The 24,492-nt window shown below is 38.7% G+C and overlaps 1 protein-coding gene across 2 annotated transcripts; it reads right to left on the bottom strand.

The window, feature by feature from the left end:
* Positions 1 to 1,990: 1,990 nt before the first annotated feature.
* On the bottom strand, positions 1,991 to 23,458 carry kdm5bb (lysine demethylase 5Bb). 2 transcript variants are annotated; one of them, XM_084389505.1, is made up of 28 exons: positions 23,116 to 23,458; positions 19,713 to 19,790; positions 19,095 to 19,217; positions 18,429 to 18,599; positions 17,782 to 17,838; positions 16,250 to 16,393; positions 15,655 to 15,748; positions 15,393 to 15,511; positions 14,919 to 15,077; positions 14,670 to 14,789; positions 14,363 to 14,521; positions 14,058 to 14,239; positions 13,179 to 13,341; positions 12,980 to 13,099; positions 12,602 to 12,796; positions 11,832 to 12,013; positions 11,508 to 11,632; positions 10,903 to 11,053; positions 9,732 to 9,846; positions 9,244 to 9,614; positions 8,411 to 8,549; positions 8,081 to 8,260; positions 7,326 to 7,484; positions 6,764 to 7,237; positions 6,285 to 6,381; positions 5,995 to 6,167; positions 4,112 to 4,348; positions 1,991 to 2,698 (listed from the first exon to the last, which is right to left on the bottom strand). In XM_084389505.1, exons 1-28 carry the CDS (start codon positions 23,266 to 23,268, stop codon positions 2,564 to 2,566), a joined length of 4,575 nt encoding a protein of 1,524 aa, XP_084245631.1. In that variant the 5' UTR covers positions 23,269 to 23,458; the 3' UTR covers positions 1,991 to 2,563. The 2 variants fall into 2 exon arrangements, with proteins under 2 accessions (XP_084245631.1, XP_084245632.1); XM_084389506.1 differs by lacking the exon at positions 17,782 to 17,838 and having other exon boundaries at positions 23,116 to 23,441.
* Positions 23,459 to 24,492: the final 1,034 nt, after the last annotated feature.

The following is a 24,492-nucleotide window of genomic DNA, read 5'->3' as shown; positions in this document are numbered from 1 at the left end:
AGAAAAACTGAAATATCACATGGTCCATTCAGACCCTTTGCTCAGTATTTAGTAGAAGCACCCTTTTGATCTAATACAGCCATGAGTCTTTTTGGGAAAGATGCAACAAGTTTTTCACACCTGGATTTGGGTATCCTCTGCCATTCCTCCTTGCAGATCCTCTCCAGTTCTGTCAGGTTGGATGGTAAACGTTGGTGGACAGCCATTTTCAGGTCTCTCCAGAGATGCTCAATTGGGTTTAAGTCAGGGCTCTGGCTGGGCCATTCAAGAACAGTCACGGAGTTGTTGTGAAGCCACTCCTTCGTTATTTTAGCTGTATGCTTAGGGGCATTGTCTTGTTGGAAGGTGAACCTTCGGCCCAGTCTGAGGTCCAGAGCACTCTGGAGAAGGTTTTCGTCCAGGATATCCCTGTGCTTGGCCGCATTCATCTTTCTCTCGATTGCAACCAGTCTTCCTGTCCCTGCAGCTGAAAAACACCCCCACAGCATGATGCTGCCACCACCATGCTTCACTGTTGAGACTGTATTGGACAGGTGATGAGCAGTGCCTGGTTTTCTCCACACATACTGCTTAGAATTAAGGCCAAAAAGTTCTATCTTGGTCTCATCAGAGCAGAGAATCTTATTTATCACCATTTTGGAGTCCTTCAGGTGTGCTTTCATGTGTCTTGCACTGAGGAGAGGCTTCCGTCAGGCCACTCTGCCATAAAGCCCCGACTGGTGGATGGCTGCAGTGATGGTTGACTTACTACAACTTTCTCCCATCTCCCGACTGCATCTCTGGAGCTCAGCCACAGTGATCTTTGGGTTCTTCTTTACCTCTCTCACCAAGGCTCTTCTCCCCCAATAGCTCAGTTTGGCCGGACAGCCAGCTCTAGGAAGGGTTCTGGTCGTCCCAAACGTCTTCCATTTAAGGATTATGGAGGCCACTGTGCTCTTAGGAACCTTAAGTGCAGCAGAAATTTTTTTGCAACCTTGGCCAGATCTGTGCCTTGCCACAATTCTGTCTCTGAGCTCTTCAGGCAGTTCCTTTGACCTCATGATTCTCATTTGCTCTGACATGCACTGTGAGCTGTAAGGTCTTATATAGACAGGTGTGTGGCTTTCCTAATCAAGTCCAATCAGTATAATCAAACACAGCTGGACTCAAATGAAGGTGTAGAACCATCTCAAGGATGATCAGAAGAAATGGACAGCACCTGAGTTAAATATATGAGTGTCACAGCAAAGGGTCTGAATACTTAGGACCATGTGATATTTCAGTTTTTCTTTTTTAATAAATGTGCAAAAATGTCAACAATTCTGTGTTTTTCTGTCAATATGGGGTGCTGTGTGTACAATAATGAGGAAAAAAAAAGAACTTAAATGATTTTAGCAAATGGCTGCAATATAACAAAGAGTGAAAAATGTAAGGGGGTCTGAATACTTTCCGTACCCACTGTATATGAAGATTAGAGAGTTTACGTGAAATTGATAGTTATCCACAACATTTTTGAGAAGTAAAAAAAAGAAAGAAAAAAAGTAGAGCGATAGATAGGATGTCTGCTAAATTAACACATTAAAAGAAAAACTAACAGGGTTAAAAATGACCCTAGGTTAAGAAGTTCAAGCACGGAAGGCTTAGTGTTACCTAAAGACACTAATACCTGCAGCAGAGAGGGTCAAATTCAGTTGTAAACAATGCTAACATAACACTGGTCTGTGATCAGTGTAAAGAAATCAGATGCACCACCATACCAGTGATCACTAAATGAAGAGAAGAGGCTTTGTCTGATATTAGAACAAAGAGTTTTATTTCACACTATAAATTGGGACACTTTTTTTTTTTTTTAAACAAGCTAGTCAAACCCCAAACCCTAACACCCCCCACCCTCACCCTTCAAAACGGCTTGAGCAGGTTTTGTGGCAGTTCATTACACTCTTCTGTCTGCTACAAATCTGACGTCCGTGTGTCCGGTACATATCCTGAATATCTGACCACCATCTCTAAAAGCACCAACACAACTGAGACCGCCCAAACCTGAAACTTACAAACGACATTATTGCTCCGATAAATAAAACTAATCTACAAAAGGAAATAAAACGTCACAACGGAGAGAATCCCAGATGCCTGTGTACTGAAACGGCAAGTTTCCAAAAAATAGTTTCTCTGTATTTATTATTTATTGTATTTGGTGAAAACTGTTGGTTTGTCTTGTGTTGTGGCGTTTCTGGCCGTGCATGCAGAAGACCTTCGCTGTGTTTCACGAGAGCGTCTCTCCTCCACACCAGAAAGCAACACAAACACAAACCCATGCACCGCTATATTCATTCAGCATTTAGCATATTTATCATTGTTTTAGACAATCACAAACAGTTCGACAGAAGGAAAAAAGCTGTAAAAATACAAAAAGGTGACCAAATAGTATCATTCAGGACAATAGAGTCCAACAAAAAGAGTAAAATAGCACCGTTGTTACAAAGGTCAGAGGTCGTAGGATAGGGAACGGGGAGGGTCAGTTACACATCCAGGAGAAGGGATAGAGGAGGATGGGGTGGGAGACCGATTGCCACCCTCGTCCGTCTCACTTCCGGCGGCCCGCGTTGGTTGTGTTGCAGGTCACGCACATGTAATCCTCCTCGGCTGCGAGTTCTGCCGATACCCCCACACATATCATATGGAACCAGCGGTTACAGCAGTCACACTGCACCCAGTACACCTGAAGCAGAGAGAAACCAGTCAAAACACATTCAAACACACACACACACTAGAGCGATCTCGATTTACACACCCACGTGATCTTATTCCTAATAAATGACACTGATTCGGCAATGTCATCTAAACCTTTGACAAGTGCGATCACAGCGAACATCACAGCTTTCGCTGTGCCAGAGTTTATATTTCGGATATAAATACTGATGTCTACGATAGCGATCTAAATAGAGTAAATCAGCTTTTGAAAGTAACTTGATGCTTCAAATAAAGATTGTATCGATTATATCATTACACCAGTAGGTGGTGACAAGTGGCTGTTAAAAATATATTTGTCTTTAGCTATGTTTCCATCAGAAGTTGAGAATTTAACTTGTGCTCAAACTGGAATATCGCATAAAGTATTTGCGATAAAGCAGCGTGTTTTTTGTTTTTGATTTTTTAGTTTTTACTTCAGGGACAATACACAATAATAATAATACATAACAATATGTAAAATGGGCCAGATTTAGCCAACACTGGCCAATTTTAATCCGTTGTCCCTCAGCAGGTTGATGTTAAGGACAGGAAAGAAAATACAAAAATACAAACTACCATACCAGAATGTCTATAAATGTTCACAGTTTTGATTCTACAGTAGCCATATTTGCAGCTTTTTTGAACAAATTTTCAAGAGTGTTCAAGAGAACAAAAATCATAATTTCCTGGGATATTGGCATACAAATATTTGTAATAAAAAAATGGAAGTTGCTGGAATCGGGGAAGCCACTGTCATGTTATCATGCGTTCAGATGCCTGGCATTTGGGAACGCAATCATGTGAGACACTTCTGGGAGGTCATTATACCAAATCATTTTGATGACAGACTTTGGCTTAGGCATTTCAGAATGATCAAACCAACATTTGAGACGCTGTGCAAGAAAATTGGTCCGGTGGTTAGTTCAGTTATCCAGTCACATCCACTGTTGAGGCAGAATCACGTGAGTTTTTGTTGTGCACCGGGTTCGTTATATGTATTTCCATCGTACTTTATGCGCATGTCTTTTTATAATATATAAAAATGATCCACCTCAATTGAGTGCTAAAGGTTTTTATGCGCATCTTGGCATTTCCATCCAGCGTTTATGCGATTTCCAAAAATGCACGTAAAAAGGTGGATGGAAACATAGGTATTGAATCATTCAAGAAAATTGTTTTAAAAATGCTGATTCATCCAGTAATGAAGAAATTGAAGTCTTTTTGAGTGAATCATTGAATCATTCATTCAAACTGATTTCTTTTTTTTTTTATTCATTCACATGAATTAAATATTTTTAAAGAGACTGCAGCAATTTTTGGGTTAGAACCCCTAGTAAATGACATAATTTTGTTCTGTTGCCCATCTAGAATTGTGCAGCTCTCATTACATTCACTCCCTCACCTCTTCCCCCTCCGGCTGGAGACAGCTCTCTGCTGGACACAGGGACATATCCTCCTCCGAGTCTTCCGACTGAGACACGTCTGATGCAGAGACAGACGCTGCTTTCCTCTCTCTCCGCTTCTCCGTACCCATTCTCTGCTTCTTGCTTTTCGGCTTAATCCCTCTATCCCTGATCTCAGTATCCTCTCTGTTCATTCGCCGCTTGGCTTTCTTTTCTGCTGAAGTGATTGCATCTCTCTTTAGAGAAAAAAAAAAGAGCAAGACAGAGAGAAGTAATGAATATAAATTCTTAAACAAATGTCTTCTAAACTTTTTCAGGCTGAGGACCCTTTGGTGGATCAACAAAAGTTTCCACAAAAATATTAAGAAGCACAACTATTTAGCAATGATGATAATAATAACTAAGATATGTTTCTTGAGATCCAAATCAGCATATTATGTTGTATAGTAGTGATGGCTGCTTTGCCATCACAGGAATAAATTACATTTAAAAAATATATGAATAGAAACAGGTATTTTAAATTGTAATAATTGCACAATAGTACTGTTTTACTGTATTTTTAAATCAAATCAATACAGCTTTCATGAGAATAGGAGACTTCTTTCAAAAACATTTAAAAAAGACCCCAAACCTTTGACCTATGCATTTACATACTTTGTCAAGATGCTTACAAAGCAATTAAAATAATCATTATTGATGTACAGAGTTATATACTTATACGGTTTAATTTGAATGAGGGAGGAACCTTCCATTTTTAACTTTAGCTTAGAAGTTAACTTAATTCTGTATTTTTTTATTAATTGATATCAAACACTATACCCCACTGACCACACTGAAGACCTCATTCTAAAAAAATGAATGAGCTTTAAATAAAACATAAATAGTGGCCGCCTACTTTTTCAGCAGCCTCGGTTCTGTAAATATTTTCCATACGTATTAAATAAAGATACTCAATTGTTTAAAAAAAATCCTCAACCATCAACTAAACCAACAAGCTCCAAGATAAATTACATGAAACAAGAAAGCTGCTTCAAAGATAAAAGACTTGTATGAAGCAAATTATGTATTCAAGTGAAAAAACAACAGTACTATTGACTAATATATGGAATGTATACAATATATTTGAAGTCGCAAAATAATACAATATATACATTGTTTGAGAGTAGGGTGACCAGACGTCCCGGACAATTCGGGAATCCGGCCTTATTTGTCCCGAAAATTATACTAAAGCAAAATCTTGAGTAGTTATTGTCTAATAAAACATTAAAAACTGTCCGTGGAGGTTGAGTCGTCCTGCAGCCAGCCCCTGCCGGCTGCTCATTGGCTGCAGCATCTTTTTTTCTTTTTTTGAAATTCTACAAAGATACCGTAGGCGCGAATTTATATGCATTGATAAGCGAGCGCAAATTGCAGCAGCCGCGAGTACAGTGAATGTGCAGCCAGTCGAAAAGGAGTGATTGATTGGTTGGGGCACTGTGTGCAAAAAAATACTTCGGCCTAATGTCTGATGTCAGGTTACACAAAGCAAATCATCTACACAATTTCTTATTTAATGACCGACAGTTAGTTGTAATAATCATTTTGGCATAAGGCTTATTAGCGTTAGGCTATAGCCTGAAAGGTCTGATTTACGCACTGTTACAACAGTCATTGTTTTTTTGTTTTTTCACAATGACATTTGAGTTCATGATTTTAATGTTTTTTTGTGGCAGACTAAAGACTAATGACAGACTGTTGATCTTTGAATAAAAACATGTTTTGTTCAGGTTTGAAATTCATTATCTTTTATTATAGGCTACGTAGTCTAATATCATAGTAGGCCTAGGGTTAGGGTTAGCTAACCCGTATTTGCTAAACAGCATGAAAGCCTTGCACTCTTTACCTCTCTCTGCGGCGAGGAGTGTTTCTGTGTGAGGTAGGGTGTGTGTTCTGTGTGGGAAGTGTTTGTAGTCGGGAGGCCGGACAGCAGAAGTCTGTAAAGCTGCTGGGTCTCGGGGACAGAAACCTGCAGGAGCAAACCCTCCACCATCAGTTCCTCCAACTCCGAACTGAGACCTGGAACATAGACAGAGTTTCATTTTAAAACAAGCAGTCATTCTGCACTTGCTCTGCAGTGAGATTTCAGAAAATAGGAAAATGCTCTGAGTTTGTGTATGTGAGAATGATACAGACCCTGGAGAGGGATACAGCGTTGCTCTGTGTAAAACACCGTCTGTTCCTGCCCAGAAACACGCCAGTCCTGACTCTGAGATGGAGATCCACACAACTGCTACAATAAAACAACAATGACTCTTTATTGATGAGTAGAAAGCAAAAATGGCTTTACACAGCTACGAAAAAAAAAAGAAAAAAAAAGGGTAAACTGATGTAATTCACAAATAAAAACAATATATATTGTTTTAAAAAATAATGAAAGATAAAATTAATTAAAATAAAAGTAAAACAATTTTTTTTTAAAGTAGTAAATATAAAAAGATTAAATTAAATTAAATTAAATTATATACATTTTAATTGAATAACATCAAAAATAATAATTAATCAAATAAAATGGCAAAAAAGGTAACAGTATTCTGACTGCAAGATTCTCACCCCTTTGGAAACAAAACATCGAACCACTAACAGTCTGATGCCTGTGTGAAATAATGTCTAACCTTCCTGTTGTGCCCAGTGGTCCTGTGGCTCCTTGAAGGTGAAGCTACTCTGCAATCCTGAGAGGTCGGCGAGAGATCATAAGAGTCTATGACCTCTCGTGCCCGCCGCTGCCAGCTGCCAGTACGTTCAATCATATAACGTAGAGCGTCACCCTCAGGGAAACGCACACGGATCCGCTGCAGTGATGACAACAGTGTCAGGATCTTGTCCATAGGAGGCTTAGTCGACCGTAGGCATAACGGACACAGCCAGGCTTCAGGGTCGAGGGGATCCGAGGGCCCGCGTACACACACGCTGTGGAAAGCATCTCGACACAGCTCGCACTGCAGCATGGCGCCCATGGCTGGCTTCTGACACACACACACTTTGAGAGCAGAGCAGTCCGCTGTAGGCAGGAGCTTCGATTCATTAGCTGCACGGAGAGAGCATAGCGACTCCAACTCTTTTAAACGAACCTCAGCCAGAGTAAACATCTGCGAGAGAGAAAAAGAAAGTGAATGAGAAAGAGAAGCTTTTCATTCATCTACAATTTTTCTGAAATGTATTGTATAGCGAACTCACAGCGGACGCAGAGTCTTTGCTGTCTGAAAGTGCTCTCTCCACATCACTCACACTGTCCAGCTTCACAAGCTTCTTCTTCCCTGATGACACGCACTCTCCCTTGACCTTCCTCATCTTCTTCTTCAAAGAGCTGCCCACTTCCCATCGGGGACACAAGACCTGCACAGGTGATCAGACCAATGAAATCCTCAACTACTATTTATTCAAATGAAAGTTTTACAAAGTTTCTTTATGAGTGAATGAAAACATGTTCAGGTCATATTTCACCCCAAAAATCTAAACTATTTTTGCATATTTTTTCTATTTGCATTTCATTCTCATAACATATCTTTATAGATATGTTAATAATTAAAATATAATTTAATTAAATACAATTATACACTTTGCTTTATTATTTTTGAAAATAATTGGGACAACAGTATTTAAATATTACAATCATATTCATCATAGATTAACAATATATAATTAATGTATGTCATAAATGAAAGCAAAGCAGTAATTTAAAGTGTTTTTTTTACATTGAAGAAATGACTGAGATTATTTTGCTATGATGATCTGTAGTAATTTTCTTTATGCCTTTTTTTATTCTTTACAATTTAAACCCAACCTCTAATTCATTATAAGGTTATAAGAAATTTTAAGAAAAAAGTTAATTTTGAAACTTTCTATCATTTAAGAACTAAACGCCTATTTAAATTGTTAAAAAATTAAAAACGTAATATTTCCTATTAGTTTAATAAACTGTCCAGTCTAACCTCCAACAGCGTGAAGGGGGAGTTTTTGACGAGGAAGGTTTTTGTGGCTGACTCTTTCCAGGCTTTCACCTCTGATACCAGAACCTCCAGCTGGTCCAGAGGCTCCAGTCGCACAGGAATAGCATGAGCTCTCAGAACCATATCAGAGAGCGAGCTGAGAACTGGAGACTGACCTGCCACCTGCCAGCACAAACAGAAACACAAAGGATCACAACTACCATTAACATTACTGACAGATTTTTTTTCTCCCTTCAAAAACATGAACAGACACGAGACAGTACCCTAGTGTGCCGAATGCATATATAGTTAATTTAGCTAGGAGTACTCAACCTGTAAATCCTCAGCTTCCTGAAGCCATTCTTTAGCCCTGTTCAATGTGTCTCGTAGTAGGAGGCAGTTTGGCAGGTACGCAAGTACCCCGTCCACCTGAGTCAACATGGAACCGATCGTCTCTAAACTCTCTGGAGGCCTAAAAGAAAACACATTAACAAATGTCATTCATCTCATTACACAATCACTTTGTGGAGCCTCCTGCAAGTCCTCAGCACGCACCATAGGAGTTAATTCAGGCTCATTCAAGAGCTGCTTTGCATTTCCAAGCCTCCATTTTGTCCTGAACTGATGCAAATGTTCATCTGTTGTATGAAAGGAAGTGGTTCCCCAATTGTTACAGCTTGAAACCTGAGATACCACTGCAATGGCTAACTAGCCTTATGAAAAGTTGTCTTGGAAACTAATTAAAATAACAAAAGCATAAGTTGAAGTACTAAAATGACAAAAAAAAAAAAAATGAAATAAAGCTATATAAAAATAACTAATACAAAAGGACAAAATTACTGAAACTTAAAAAAAAAAAAAAACTTAAAAAGCCAAATATTAAATACTATAATATTATTTAAATAACACTGGTACACCATCTATTCAATGGTCTAAAAAGACTTAGTAGACAATTTAGTAGACAAATATAAATTGTGGCTTTTTTATTGATTGGTTTCTTTTAAATGGATGAGTTGCACTGTTTTAAAATGATATCCAGCGTATTTGTTACAAATTTCTTTTCAATACTACTTTACACATAATATTTTCTCACGATATAAACGGTGAAAATATATAGCTGCCTATATTTGAGGAAGGGAGTTCATCATATTTAGTGCTGCCCCCACCTGGCCTTCAGCAGTGCCTGCGCTTTCTCCTCCAACTCCTCTGAGATCGTGAGCAGTTCCTGCAGCCGAGCCATCGTGCGTTCAGTGGAGGGATGCTGAGTCAGTCCGACTCCTCGATCGATCAGCCGGCGCATGCTGTCCAGAGAGAGACCGCAGGGGTTTGATACCGGATCCTCTGCCTGCTCAACTCTGGCCAGCCACCGTGCCTGTTCCAAACGCTCCCGTAGCAGCGGCAACTCCGGAAGAAACACGTCGAACTGAGAGCCCTCCTCCAGCAAGGACTCGATCTCACTAACAACATCTGCGCTCACTTCATCGGAGAGAAGCTTCTCACTGTGCTGCTGGAAATCCTCGATGCTATTCAGCAGTTCCTGAGACAGAGAGTGTTAATAGCTTCTATTATATGAGCTGTTTAGAGATGAACTGTGCCTCATTCATCTTCAGGAGGACTGCCTGCATGTGTGTGTGAGTGTGTGAGTGTCAGTCACCTTCAGAAGCGGTGCCTGTGTCAGGCTGCAGGGCAGGTTATAAAGCTGGCGGACAAATGATCTCATTTCCTCCACAGTGAGCTGATTAGGAGATTTACCCCCGCCTGTGCGATACCTGCAGACAGATGACGGCAGACAGACATAAACAAATGCATGAAAGCATACACAAAATTCACATGCCACATGTGTCTAGACCAAACCAAACCACTGTGTGCAGGAAAACAAAGCCCACCACTTTGGAAATTCCCCTTAAATGGAAATAAACACTGAGTTGAAGTACTTGTATAGTGAGTGTGTAAGAGAGGTCATTCTTGCATCCGTTTGCACTATGTAAGTATGTGTATAGACGTGTGTCATTGAGAGTTGCAATGCACTTGTTTTTCAGCAATCTGTGCCATGAGCTCCACCATTTTTTAGACGCATCACGCATGTTAAGTGAAAAGTGAAAACATATTATTCAGCAAGAACTTATTACATTGATAAAAAGTGACAGTGCAGACATTTAAATTCACACAAAAGATTTATAGTTCAGGTATACACCATTTTCTTTTACATTCTATACTAATCAGAGAATCGCTATGAAAACCGTTCTTTCATTAAACGTTCAATTCCGTGAGATTCCGGCCCAGCCGGTACCGATATGGTTTCATTTTCCACTGTGGGGCGGATAAATTATTTGGAATGTAATACAAATGCATCAGTCATTGCCTTGGTAACGCAAGCGTAATGATATGAGATGTACATATAGCGACCGTTATGGAGGATGATCAGATAAAAATCTTTTTATTTTATTATAAATTTGAGTTTACGTTGCTCAAATAGCACAGAGAAATTGGTAGCTCACAACAGCGTCACAACGTTCTCACAACAGTTTGGCTTGACGGTGGAAAAGCGGCTACTGATATAGTTTAACATTAATAAATGTTTCTTGAGCACCAAATAAGCATATTAGAATGATTTCTGAAGGATCATGTGACACTGAAGACTGGAGTAATGGCTGGTGAAAATTCGGCTTTGCCATCACTGAAATAAATTACATTTTATAATACATTAAAATAGAAAATAAATATTTCAAAATATATTACAAAATTCACAATATACATTTGGCTTGTTTGAGTAGGTTTCATAATAGTCTGTGTGTGTGTGCGTGTGTATGTATGTGTATATATACCTGGTCTGCCTTTTGCCGTTTAGCAGTTGCTGAGCAACAGACGAGCATTTCTCAGCATCTTGAGTTACTAGCCTTAGCTGACGTAACAGATCGTTCTCTGGGAACGACTTCTCATCAGACTCCTCTAGAAGGGTGCGAAACACGGTGACATCTACAGTGAAAAAGAGAGAGAGGGCCAGAGGTAGAAGTGAAACTCATTACATGGTACTCACAAATGCATTTAACTTTAGTCATGTAACATTTCATGACTGAAATACAATATTCTAATAATTGTGGGATTTGATTTTGATATTTCTAGTGCGGGATTTGATTTTGTACTTAAAACTTGTAAAAAGTGGGCTATAATATTCATTTCTACATGCGCAGGAAAAAGGTTAATAATACACTTTTTTGCTTAGAATAAAATAATTGTATGTAATTTATTGGAAAAAAAAAAGGAATTTATCATCCATTTTAATTTATACATTTAGTGTAAATACATTTATTTTATTTATACATTTATATTATTTTTATATAATAATAATAATAATAATAAAACTACACGTTGAAAGTGGATTCTCATTCAGAAAGATTCAAAGACTATCAGTTCTCAGAGTGAAACTCACTGCGTTTCTTGTCTAGCTTTGCTTCCATGACCTCTGTCACCTTTGACGCCCACTCGTCGTAAGACTCCGCCCTCTGCCGCACAGCGTTCATCATGGGGTAAAGGTCATCCAGTGTGTAACGGTAACTGTGTGGTTGAGCATTGCATTGAGTGAAACTTTCACCACATTCACTAAAGAAATCTGCATCACTGATTATGATTATTAGCAGTGGAATCACTGCAATGATTTAATATAATAAATACATGTAAATATATGTTATTTTCTTTGACGAATTTTTAAATAAGGTCATTGAGGAGTAGTGAAAGCAGTGGAGTGGAGGCTTACTTGAGTGTGTAGTTGGAGGCAGGGCAGGAGCAGAGGTCGTAGGCATGGTGTAGACACACCTGGACTCCTGGTCTGCAGGGGCAGGTGAGAGCAGTGAGGTAACAGGTGGTGCGACACTTCACGCACTGTCTCTCATCATCTGCCAGCAAGTCATATTCAAACAATTCACACTGGACCACCCCCTACAGAGAGAGAGAGAATATTAACAAATGATCATGTATAGACAAGTATAATCTTTTTTTATTGCACATATAATTAAAAATGGCATAATCAGAAATTACTAGAATCTCTAACATATTCAAATAACCAATATTATACACCACCATGACCAATACCATATTATGTTATATATTCGTTAGGGCTGACAATTAATTAAACAATTTTTTTGTAGTTAATCTGTCACTGAATTGCTCGAATTTGCATTATTAGAATAAACTAAACACCATTACATTATATTTAGCTAATCTCAGTTTAACACATTGACAACTCAAAAATATAATATAATATAATATAATATAATATAATATAATATAATATAATATAATATAATGATTATTATGAACATAGGTGGATAAATAGGATCATAAAGTGATGATAGTTGTTTTATTGAATTATAACAGATTTGCATTTCAGAAATACAGAATCTGTTTATTCCGAGTGAGAGTAGTAATGAACACTATTGCATAAATTTAAACTATAGTGTCATTCACACAAATTGCATCACACGCACACACACACGGACTTGACAGGTTTTGTTTGTGTCCGCTCACCATCTTACGAACTTTGTCCCGTAACTCTCTCTCCTCTCTTATCATGAGCCGCATGTCCTTCTGTACGGCTGACGCCAGAACCACGTCCAGGTTGTCAGCCTTCGTGGCCATATTACACACCATCTCATCATGAGAGAACACACAGTAACGGTGCAGCAGGCGGTAGTGATCCACACACCGACGCCCCAGTGGCATCTGCACACCAAATTTACAAAGCAAAGTAGTAACAGAAGATTACAAAAAAAAAAAATACAGGAAAAATAACTGCAAAAATGTATGTGAATTTAATCTCTCCATGCTCAGCTCTGAGACCGGACCAAGAGAATCTACATTAACAACAGTCATTGTAACAGCAGGATTGATCGAGGAAACGCTCACCCAGTCCACTGTGCAAAAGTTCACAGCCTCTGCAAAGTTGAAGCCCTGGTTGAAGCCGCTGTGATAGGATCGCGGAAAAGTGATGACAAACTCTCCTGCGCACTGATTGGTTCTGTAAATCTAAAAACAGAGCATGTGTTACTCACAGGTTCTCTATGCGAGTGTGTGACTTGTAATTGTGTGTATAAACGTTACTCACTGGTACTCCATGGGCCATGAGTGTATTGGGGTTCATGATTGTGACGAGCTGGTGTAGAAGATCCGGCTGAGACTCAAACAGTTCCGGAGCCAGTTTCTTCATGACTGCCTCCAACTGCTCAGCGGCAAAACCAGGAGCACCGTACCAGGTCTTAGGTTCTCCCCTAACACACACAAAACACATCATCAAGGTCTTCACACATACATGAAAGTTTTCGGTAAGGTTTTTGAAAGAAGTCTCTTATGCTCACCAAGGCTGCATTTACTTAATAAAATTCAAGTAAAAACAGTAATATTGTGACATATATTAGAATTTAAAATAACGGTTTTCTATTTTAATATATTTATATATAAAACTGAATTTTCAGCAGTCATTACACCAGTCTTTAGTGTCACATGATCCTTCAAAAAATATTCTAACATGCTGATTTGATGCTCAAGAATTAGTTTTTTTTTATTATTATCAATGTTGAAAACAGATTGTGCTGCTTAATATTTTGCAGAAACTGATGCATTTTTTTCAGGATTCATAGATGTATGAAAAGTTCAAAAGAACAGCATTTGTTTGAAATATAAATCTTTTGTAACATTATAAAAATCTTCACTGTCACTTTTTATAAATGTAATGCTACCTTGCTGAATTTAAGTACCAATTTCATTCCTTTAAAAAAAATTGTGTAAAGGACAATTTAGTCACATCAATCTCAGATATTTCCTCTCTGTTATAACACACACTCTCATGGGTAACTGTGTTTTAGATTACTTATAGAAGACACCAAATTTAAAGAAAAAAAAACCCAAGGTTGTAGGGGACAGAAGCACAATCAGTTCAGGGTGCTGCAAAATATAAAGTGCTTATTAATGAAATTGTGCTTATTACCAGTGCAGGTAGTTGATTGAATAGCTCCAGTGGTCCTCAATGTGCCAGCAGAAAGAGGAGAAGCACATGCCCACGTAGAGCCACGGCAAAGTCATGCCACAGATATCAGCAGTGACATGGGTCAGCACTGACGGTGTCATCATGGCCATGTTATTCAGGTTCCACCCACAATCAAGATATTTCTACAGCAACCAATCACAGCACAGAATAACTAAATCAGTGATGGAAACAGGATGTACTACATATGGAAAATTATATGTCAAGACGTTCTATTAATATCTCAAAATCTGATATTTCAGTTGTACCTCATCATGCGGCGCAACCTTAAACTTTCCGCCCTTGATTGGAAAACCGCTTCCGAACTCCTTTGAGGCTATATCAGCGCCATATTCCACTGTCACATCCTCCTCAATGGTGCCGACCAATCTCCAAAACTCTTTTTCTACCAATTCGGTGGGTACCATCTACAACAAACACCATTTTCAGTATTCACAGGACAAAAATTAACATCAACATTAGTGGTTATTATGTTAAGGTTAGCTTCTGTTTTAACATTAGATTTGTATATACTCTTGAGAGTCAACGTTAGTCTCAGTAGGGTTTCGTACATACATGAACGGGCATGTTGAAATAATCTGACTTGAAGGAGTCTGCCATTTCCCCAAAGGATTTCAGAGAATAGTCCCGGTACGCTTGCTCGAAGCCAAACGCCTCCTGAGGTTTACAGCACTCCTGCAGAAACATATAAATAATGAGTCAATCATCTATCTATTCTACTGAATCAAAGTCTCTTTAAAAGCAACATTGAATGGATAGGGATGCTAAAGCAAAACCCTGTTACTTTTTACTATGCAAACTCACCCGAGCCAGACACTTAGGGCACCTCCAATCACCTTTAGGAACCTCACTGAGGGGCGGGATCAAGCAGAAGGTGTGGTAGCTGTCATCACAACCGTCGCATAGCAACAAACGATCCTCATCGTTCCCTTTTCCACACACTAAACACACATACAGGTCCACCTAGAGAAAGACGGAGAGCACTATAATATCACAAGCCACGTTTACAAGGTTTAGCTACATAAAGTGTTTGAACAGGGCTTATAGTTACAAAAGAAATATAGTTTAAGTGAACTAGAATTTATTTCACAGTACTGTATAATATCATATAGTTACTCAATGTCAATGGTTTAAGATCAATAAAATCAGATGAGTTAACTTGTAATAACTCTAAACTACGATCAACAAAATCAGTTTGTCCACGGTTCTGATTTACATGTGAGAGAAAAGCTCAGCAGAACTTACATTTGAATGAGAGAGAGAGGGGAGGAAACTCACCACGCTCACTGGAGGAGGGAGGATATTTTTCTTGTAACGTGATTTGCTTTTTTCTGGTTCAGGATTCAGCTCATATATCTCCACAGGTTCCTGCTTCACCTGTATAGGGATCTCCCTCTCTAATACACACATACAAACACATTTGTTAATATAAAGACACTGATTTGACTAATAAAGCTATGCTAATCATGTTTGCTTTGCGTGATTGGCTATAGATATAGGCTACTGAAGATCTGTGAGTCATGTGAGGTTAGATGCTCACCTGGTTCAGGCTTGGCAACGAAGGAACCCATCCTTCTCCTGAGATTGGGTCTGTTCTCACATCCCTCACCCTCTTCCGACTTAACACAGCCAGACTAGACACAGACATTGAGCATGCGAGTTAAAACGCTAACAAAGAATCTATTCGTTTAACATAGAAAAAAATATTATACCCTAACTTTCAAAAGTTTGAGGTCAAAAAGTTTTTTTTTTCTTTTCTTTTTTTAAGAAATGAATACTTGAATGAATACAATGAATTAAATTGATCAAAAATGACAGTTTTTAATGTTTTTTAAGGTCTTTTAAACTTTATATTAAATCAAAGACGTTTCCCACAAAAATAACTGTCTTCAACATTGATAATAATAATGCTTTTTGAGCACCAAAACAGCATTTTAAACTGTGTAATATTTCAAATTATTACTTTTTACTGTATTTTTGATCAAATAAATACAGCCTTTGGGAAAAAAATAATAAAATCTTGCTCCAAACTCACATACTGACTGGCATGGAGAAGTAAAACAACTTAAATCTAAACTGACAAAATGGAGTCAGATTGTGATTATGAACATGTGAGTGCGATTGTTTACATTCACCTCTGTTTTCATCCTCTTGGCTCTTCTAGCAGGTGCGCTTGTGTCGTTGGGCTGGACATGAATGGTTTGCCTCTGCAGCAGGTCGTGGGGTTTATACTCTTTATCTTTGTCATTTACATCATCCACTGGAGTCTTCTGGAGACACTGAGGAAAACACAACTCACCCGGTTAAATGAGCCCTTCAGTCTGGAAATTAACTTGATGAAATGAAAATGCTGTCATAATTCACTTTCCCTCATGTAGTTTTAAACTTAAATGAATTTCTTTTTTCCCCCGTCAAACACAAAATGAGATGTTTGGCAGAATGTCCAAACTGCTCTTTTCCATGTTGCAAATGTGATTAAAAAGCTACAGCTGAATGGCAAGATATTCAGCAAATAATTTACATTGTACTTTTTTTTTTTTTGCTTGGCAGCCCGTGGAAAATAACAGCTAATGAATCTCCATTTGTGTAGAGAAACATTTTTAAACATTTTACCACCCTCATGTTGTTCTCAACCTGTATGACTGACTCATACAGGTTGAGAACAACATGAGGGTGGTAAAATGTTTAAAAAACGTAATTTCTGCATGAACTATTCCTTTAGATTGTGATTTAATTAAAAACATTAGGTCTGTTTTCCAGAGTGATGTTTAAGATTTTAATTCGCAGCTAATGAAGAGTCAAAGGTCATTTTAAGGTCAGCTCAGTTCTCCACACTTGAAATTGTGGAACTTCACACTTTTAAAAAATTCCCTCTAAATCACCGTCATCATTTCCCTCCACTCCACAGATAATCCATGCTAATGTGTGAATAACCTGTTAGCCTGGCCTTAAAGAGTGTTACATCTGTGATTGCATGCAGGAAAAATCCTCAACATTCCCGGTTATGCTTGCTACCAGTATCAGATTACAGATTAACGTAGAAACAGAGGATAGAGGGAGGAGAGAGAACAGCTGGAGGTGTAAAGAGATTAGCGTGAACAGAAAGCAGGTCACAGACTCTGTGGTTGAGAGGAGGAGTGGGAGGGGGAGGGGTGGAAGAAAAGATGCGGCAGAAGTCAAAAAGACAAAAACAGAAAGAGCAGCAAGTGAAAAAGACAAGAGAAGTAGGTGGAGAATGAAAGCAACAGTGTCTCGGCAGGATGGCTGCGGGTTTGGTGGGGGTCAGGACGGGTTGAATGCTGTCCGTCACAGAAACAACAGCTCGCTCCCATTTGTTACCCAAACTCAAAAAGAAAAACACTGCGTTAAGAAAAATAAATAAACACACTCACACTCACACACACACGCTGACAAAAGCAGCAAAAGGAAATGTTTACAGATCATTACAATAAGGAACCAAGGAGACATTTTGTGTAAAACATTAATAAAGGGGTAATACATGATTTTATCAATATGATCCCTAGTTTTTACACTTTAAAGATGGAGAGTGAAGAGCCACAGCGACTACTAAATGAAAAACATGAATTGCCACAGGTCCCATAATGACATCACATCCTTGTCCATATTTAAATCGTCAGATTAAGTAATGGGGAAAGTAGAAACGTACCTCCTCCATCCCAGGAGGTGCCCTAAAACTTGACAGTTTGGCTGCGATCTCAGGAGCCTGATGTAGAAAAGAGCACCCAACATTACAGACACATTGCCAGTGACCTCAGGGTCAGAGGTCACAGACATCTCTAACAGAGATGTCAAGCATTCAGTCAATGGAAAGAAAATTAGTTGGCTCCAAGTTACTCTTCGTTTGCTCTTGCATATGACCACTGACCACATTAAAAAATATATGAATATTATAGTGTTTGTGCTTTTCAAAACATCCAGTTAATTGATATTAATACATCGTCTCTAAAGACAAAAGAAGTAATTTGCGACCACATTTGGCAGAGGCTGCAGCACAAATAGCAGTAACGCTGAAAAGATCAGCACACAATACAGAAAACAAGCAGATAGAACACAATAAAACACACTTAACAACCACAGATTGCATTTTTGCACAGAGAATACTCCATCAGACCTTAATAGTGCACAAACTAATACTGCTAACCCCTGAAGGCCCAGCTTTAATACTGCAGATCAGCTGTAACCCGACTAACCCTAAAAGCCGCCCAAACACACGATGAACTCCTGCATGACTGCTGAAAGCTTTATGCAGAGTGTGTGATATATTGATTTGATGCATCTATAAGTTAGACTCACCAGCAGGTTTGTCCCAGACTGGAAGAGGTTGTACGGATACAGGACCCTCTCATAATGGGCTCTCAGGTGGGACCCCACAGCTTTGCCTGGGGCAAAACCCATCGTCATGGCAATCTTCGTCCATCTCCTCTCTCTACAAACCAAATCGAATCCGCCCTCATCTGCAACCAACTGGCAAGATGTAGAAAGAGAGTTTTGGACTTCATTGTAAAAAATATAATTAACATTTATCAATGCTTTAGTTTATCTTGGTCAAGGATAAAGAACCCAGCGGTTACACAAATTAAGGTCCATTCACAATAATAATAACTATACTAACTATATTAACCTCCACACCAACAAAGAATATTATAACCACATGCAGCAGTTTTGTCATCTGTCTCTTTATGAACTTTTGATATTTTGATTTGCTCTCAATGTTTTTATCGTTCATGAGTTCATCGTTCAAAAATATTTCTGAAAGTGATTCCAACGATATTGTTCCTCTTCCCCATTCTCACAGAATTAGAACTATTTTTAAAACTTTATATATAGTTATTATAGTTATCGTCCTTAGTGTGAACCGGCCTTTACTCTGAGACACATACAGATATGAGTCACAGGTTTCAGCTAACAATATTAAGAGTCATAATGGATCAAACCATATACTGTATAGTACTGACTCACTTTGTTCAGCTGGTACAGATCAAGGATCTTCCGCTCCACATGTGGAATTTTGAGCGTGCATCCTTGTAGTTCCCAAAACTTAGCAATCTGGTCCAAAAAGTTGAGTTTAACTCTGGTTTGAGCCTGCGAGAAGAGGGGGGAGGGGGGTTGATGGAGGTGCACAGAAAGAGAAAATGAGAATCAGCAACATTGTGAATGGTGCATGTTAATTATTAAGCATCTCAGAGATGGTGTTTTTTTAATATCAGACATCTCAAAAGACCCAAATTCTGCTGACAAGACTGACCATTGACCTTACAATGCAAACATGCACCCTTCAGTTTCGCTACATTACTGACGACATCTCTTAGACACAGTGTTCTTTTCAACAGAGGTGATGATATTTGCAAAACCCTGACCCCAAACCTAACCCTGTGACAAACCTGTTGATATCAGTAGACTGATTTGACAGATTTATGTTTTTCAAACAGTGAAAAGCACTTCAGATGACCTCGCAAGTTAGTTGTCAGCACGTGTCACTATATTTTAGGGGATATTTCGAAATATTTGGCCCTCATGAATATAGCCAAAATTCTATACACACAATTTTTCAGCTCAAATCAAAAAATTTACAATTACCTCTAACTCGTTGAGTCTCTGGATTCGTGGAGTAAAATGAAGCCTGTCAACGTCACATGCAAATGGAGGCTGCCAGTCCTAAACACACACACACACACACACAAAGTTAACATACAATTAGTAAAGTTACATTTCTTATACTTTTATTGATATTTATTTTCAATTTCTTGATTTCTGAAGTTTATTTAACTTTAATATGCAATGTCAGCATAATTTCACAGTAAAAATCAAGCTGTGAGATCCAAAGGGGCCTAATGAACCATTCATTGTATGGTCCTGTGCGATTTAGGCCTACGTTCTACTTATATTTGTAGTTAAAAGTTAAAATGCTCACAAACACAAACTTTATTTCCATCAACAGCAAATCCAAACTGTAGACTGCATCCTTGAGTTGAGCCTCTGACTCATTACCGCTGAGGTCATGAACACAAACATGTTCGAAACAGGAGAGGCTTTATCAAAGAAATCATTTTTTATCTTTAGCTTTCTGATTTTCTGAATTCATTCAGCAGCCTTCTGATATCATCAAGACTGTGTTTGCATGTGCACACAATGCACACAAAAAGAAGCTTTTGATAAGAAGGTAACCGTTTTTCATGTTTACAGATAAGACTTTCATTCTGAGGGTACTGGACACTGATAAATTAAACGGGGACACAAAATATCTACATAAACACATGTAAAAACACACCATTGGAACACCACATTATATAGAGTACACAATTTCAGAAGCAAAATAAGAAACTTAGTTGCTTCTCATTCACTATTTTTTTTCCCCCTTTGCATTCATAAATTTAATTGAAAAGATCTGACGAAGACAACCCTGTACAAATGTGACTGGTACACTTTGGTTTGTGGTCAACAGACTTGTGAATGTGTGTCTGCTTAACACAGTGGCTAAAAGTGAGCTAAAAAAAATATATATCACATTAACTCACACGCAACCTGCTGTAGATGGCTAAACGGTGGAATTGTGGTTTTCTTTCAGTTCAGTCCCCTATATCATTTTTTTTTTTTTGGTCTAAGTTTAACACATTGTCTTTGTCTCCAGCCTCCCATAACCACATTCTTACAACTGCGCTCAGAAAAACAGCAACACACACACAATCGTGTCTCCAGATACACACAATCGTGTCTCCAGATACACACAATGTAATTAACAGTTTGATTACAGAGACCAGACATTTTCCTCTTGGGATCAATAAAGTGTTACCCTTTCTTAACCAAATAAGGAACCCCAGGATAACCACAATCAAAATGTGCTGCAAAACCACACATTTTAGCATCAGTGAATTTAAAATGCAGATAAGTTTGCTTTTATACATTTAGCCTATATTAATGGTGCAATTATGTAATCCGTAGCCTACCTGAGGAAAACAAAACAAAACAATAGTTTTTATTAAAAAAAGAGAGAAATACTATTTTCCTGCCTCATAATGCATAAAATGGCTTATCCATAGACACACACCAGTGCAGGAGTCTGTACATTAAACCACTGTGCATTGAGATCATTGACTACATATACAGATTTCTGCCTCTCTTATGAACAATATTCACCACAAACTGCATCTACTACCTCAGCTACACAAAACCTATGAAATGAAGGTGAGTTATGCGCATATTAAGACCATTTATTACAGTATTTCCTTGTTTGCTGTTCAGGCAGCATAGTTACAGAAAGACACAAAATGGCCAGATGGTACATTCACTCCAAAGCTCGCAACATGGAGGACGCGCCCGGCCCGAGGACTTCATCTATCCATCCACAGGTTTCGGACCAGAATGAGCCGAACCGAACCGAACCTACACAATCACTTTACACGGTCTAAATGGTTTAAAACGTGCCAGGGTCCAACGCACGTATGTTGGTGGTAACGTTAGAAAGCAAGAGGCCGTTTGGAAAACATTCTCAGCTTTCTAACCTTCGCAAAATATTACTTTCTGGTTTATTAATGAGTCAGTTAACGTTATACCAAGCCATCGTACTATAATGATGCTTGACATGTTTCACCCGTTAATCGTCGCTTGTTAAACGTAATTACGCTTTCCCTCATCTGCGACCTCATGCGTGCCGTGAACCACGTCACGTAGCTGCGAATCAAATAGATTCATAAAAGAACCTGAAGCCAGTATCAGAACCAGCGAGTCTGATCCAGAGCGCGTCATGGCCATAACAGATAGGGCGAGAATGGTCAATAAATAAGTACATGGCATTTAAAATAACATGAAGACCAAAACTAGTTTTAGTGTCCATAAACATGAAAATAAATATTATGAAATACATAATCGGGTTGTCAGACACATAAAACCATCTTCAGATATTAATAAATTATAATGTTCGTGTCATTGGACTCGTCTAATGTTCACTATAGACGACATCAGAACCACTGAAACCCTTCAAACTGGTTTAGACAGGTTCTGGAGTTAAGAGTTCGGATTCAGATTAACGCCGCTGGTCTAAACTGGATCATTTCGCTAATATGTAAACTATATTTAGTCGCTGGGTATAAACGGTAATTAATTAATTGCATTAATCTAATCCGCACACAACCACTTTTGACACAGAATGGATTTGTTCTGACCAGAATAGAAGATATAGAATAATTTATACTATCATTGTATGCTTAACAATCTGTTCATATATGCAATAAAATTAATATAGACTTAACTCAATTAAGGACCATTTAAAGTAGCCTATGTGCTTAGGTGAAAATGAAAGGAAGTTTATTTCCGCATTGGCAGGTATCTCCTTGTCTCTTGATATTGGTATTTTTTTTTATATATATATTTTTTTTTGTCTGGTATGAGAACATTAAATTCTCGTTAAAAAGTACATCGAACTCATTAGTAGCCTTTCAATCAAATGATGAGGTAACAGATGGGGGTTTCTGTTCTTCAATGTCAACAACAAAGATGCAGAAGCAACTATACCAGGACTACTAATTCAATATACAAAAAATATAGATATAAATATATAAATATATATTATAAAACGATATTTTATATCAACGATAATCACTGACAATCAGCAAACTAAACTAAGTAAATGTTACGTTTAATCCAGTACTAGAACTGAGACAGGCCGTAAACTACACTTGCAGCGGCTATAAAGAGCCATTTTACTGTATAATATTCACACATCCGCGACGTTTGCGTGTAGTGAGCAACGTTGTTGCGGTCGTGGGTCAGAAATCCGGGTCATGCGGGTCCGCAGGTCGAGCACAGACCCGGCAGAGCTTCGGAAATTCAACTGATATGATGCCTATAGACACACAAAGCGGATCGGCAGTGCTGTCACTGCGCCGCCATGTTTAGACATTTCCCTTTAAATCGAACTCAGAATCACTCCGCAGATCTGGCCCGGATCAACCGGTCCGATTCAGACCGTCCGGACAGCACTCACCGGCGGCGGTCGAACCTTGCAGATCCCCGTTTTCTCGGCGATGGGTCGGATTTTATTGATAAAGGCAAACGGGTCTGCAAATTCCTCCCAACTGGGCTCGAACACCGGGCACTCGGGCGGTGGGGTAAACTCAGCCGGGCCCCGCTGGGTCATCCTGCAGGTCCGGTTCCGGAGCAGAATCGAGTCGCACAGCGAAGCGGGGACAGAACTTCCTGGGATCCGCAACAAGGTCTGTCCGTCCGTTACTCCCCTAGTCCGGCTAACACTTGAACAACACGAACAATCAACACACACGCGCGCACATACATACACACACTCACCGTGACGTGACTGCTCTTAGGCTGAGACCACATCCGCTCAAAAATCTAGAGACGAAGCGAGCGTGTCCACTCATTTCTAGCGTTGAAGAAACACTTTAAATAAACAATTAAACCGTTATATTTACTGTTAATTGTCGTATTATTTAAACCGTTTGTATTTTTGACGCGTAACGATAATAGCTGGAAATACGTTGTTCGTTGACATTAGACTAGTGCACGCCGCACGCGCTATTGAAAATCAAGAAACAAAGTAAACCTATTTACTACAGTTACCTCGCCTTCAAATAAAAGTTTGTTATAAACTTTTGCACCCTTTATTCCATCATGTGACATTTAAAATAAAAACAAAAGATATTTTTAGTCAGCGGTTTTTATGCTCGAGGAAAACATTTTTATGTAACATGTGCCAGTGTAGAAAGAGAAACCACAGTAGAAGCAAACATTTGAGTAACAAGGTTTTATAAGTTCAAATCCTCTGTCGACTTGTACGATTACGTGAAAATTCATAAGAATACACTTGTTCCGCACTGTTCACTGTTAATTTAGAAACTTTAGGAGCTCTGTGTGTATTTACATCCACTTCTGCCAATAGCATGCGCTCAAAGCCGTCAACTGCTTCGCTCCGCCCAAGTGTTTACCTCTGCGTATGGATACCTTCAGGTGACAGCTGATAGTGGCTGGGACTTCTTCTTTAAATAGACTCACTGCGACTGCTGATTGGACGACTTGCGTATAGAGAATGCGACGCAATGCAAGGGGGAGGAGGGTCGTCGAAGTAAAGCGCTTTACATCGTGGTCTACTTTTGTGTTTTGAAGTAAAGGCAACTTCAATGTAAAATTTAGCATTGACATGTTTTATAATGTTTATTATATGATAATATTATATATAAATAATATATAACATAAATTACAAGGCCACGTCAGAGGCTGAGACTTGTTAACACAAAGCGTATTGTTTTAAAAGTATTATTTTGTTATGAAGGACAGTGATATGAAAGTAGCTGTGCTGCATAACATACTCTATTATGCTTTCATTGCACATCTATTAAAATAATCA

Source organism: Rutilus rutilus (assembly GCF_951802725.1).
Source record: "Rutilus rutilus genome assembly, chromosome: 19".
NCBI lineage: Eukaryota > Metazoa > Chordata > Actinopteri > Cypriniformes > Leuciscidae > Rutilus > Rutilus rutilus.
Note: the sequence above shows the minus strand (reverse complement) of the source record. Positions and strands in the feature narration are given on the sequence as shown.

What these genes read in the sequence shown, in the direction of transcription:
- kdm5bb (XM_084389505.1), bottom strand. Translation starts at nt 23,268, where the DNA reads ATGACCCAGCGGGGCCCGGCTGAGTTTACCCCACCGCCCGAGTGCCCG. An exon ending in AACGGCAAAAGGCAGACCAG is followed by an intron (nt 9,847 to 10,902) that starts GTATATATACAC and finishes ATCTGTCTGCAG; the next exon opens with GTATCGCACAGGCGGGGGTA. An exon ending in GCAAAGACTCTGCGTCCGCT is followed by an intron (nt 7,238 to 7,325) that starts GTGAGTTCGCTA and finishes TCTCTCTCGCAG; the next exon opens with ATGTTTACTCTGGCTGAGGT.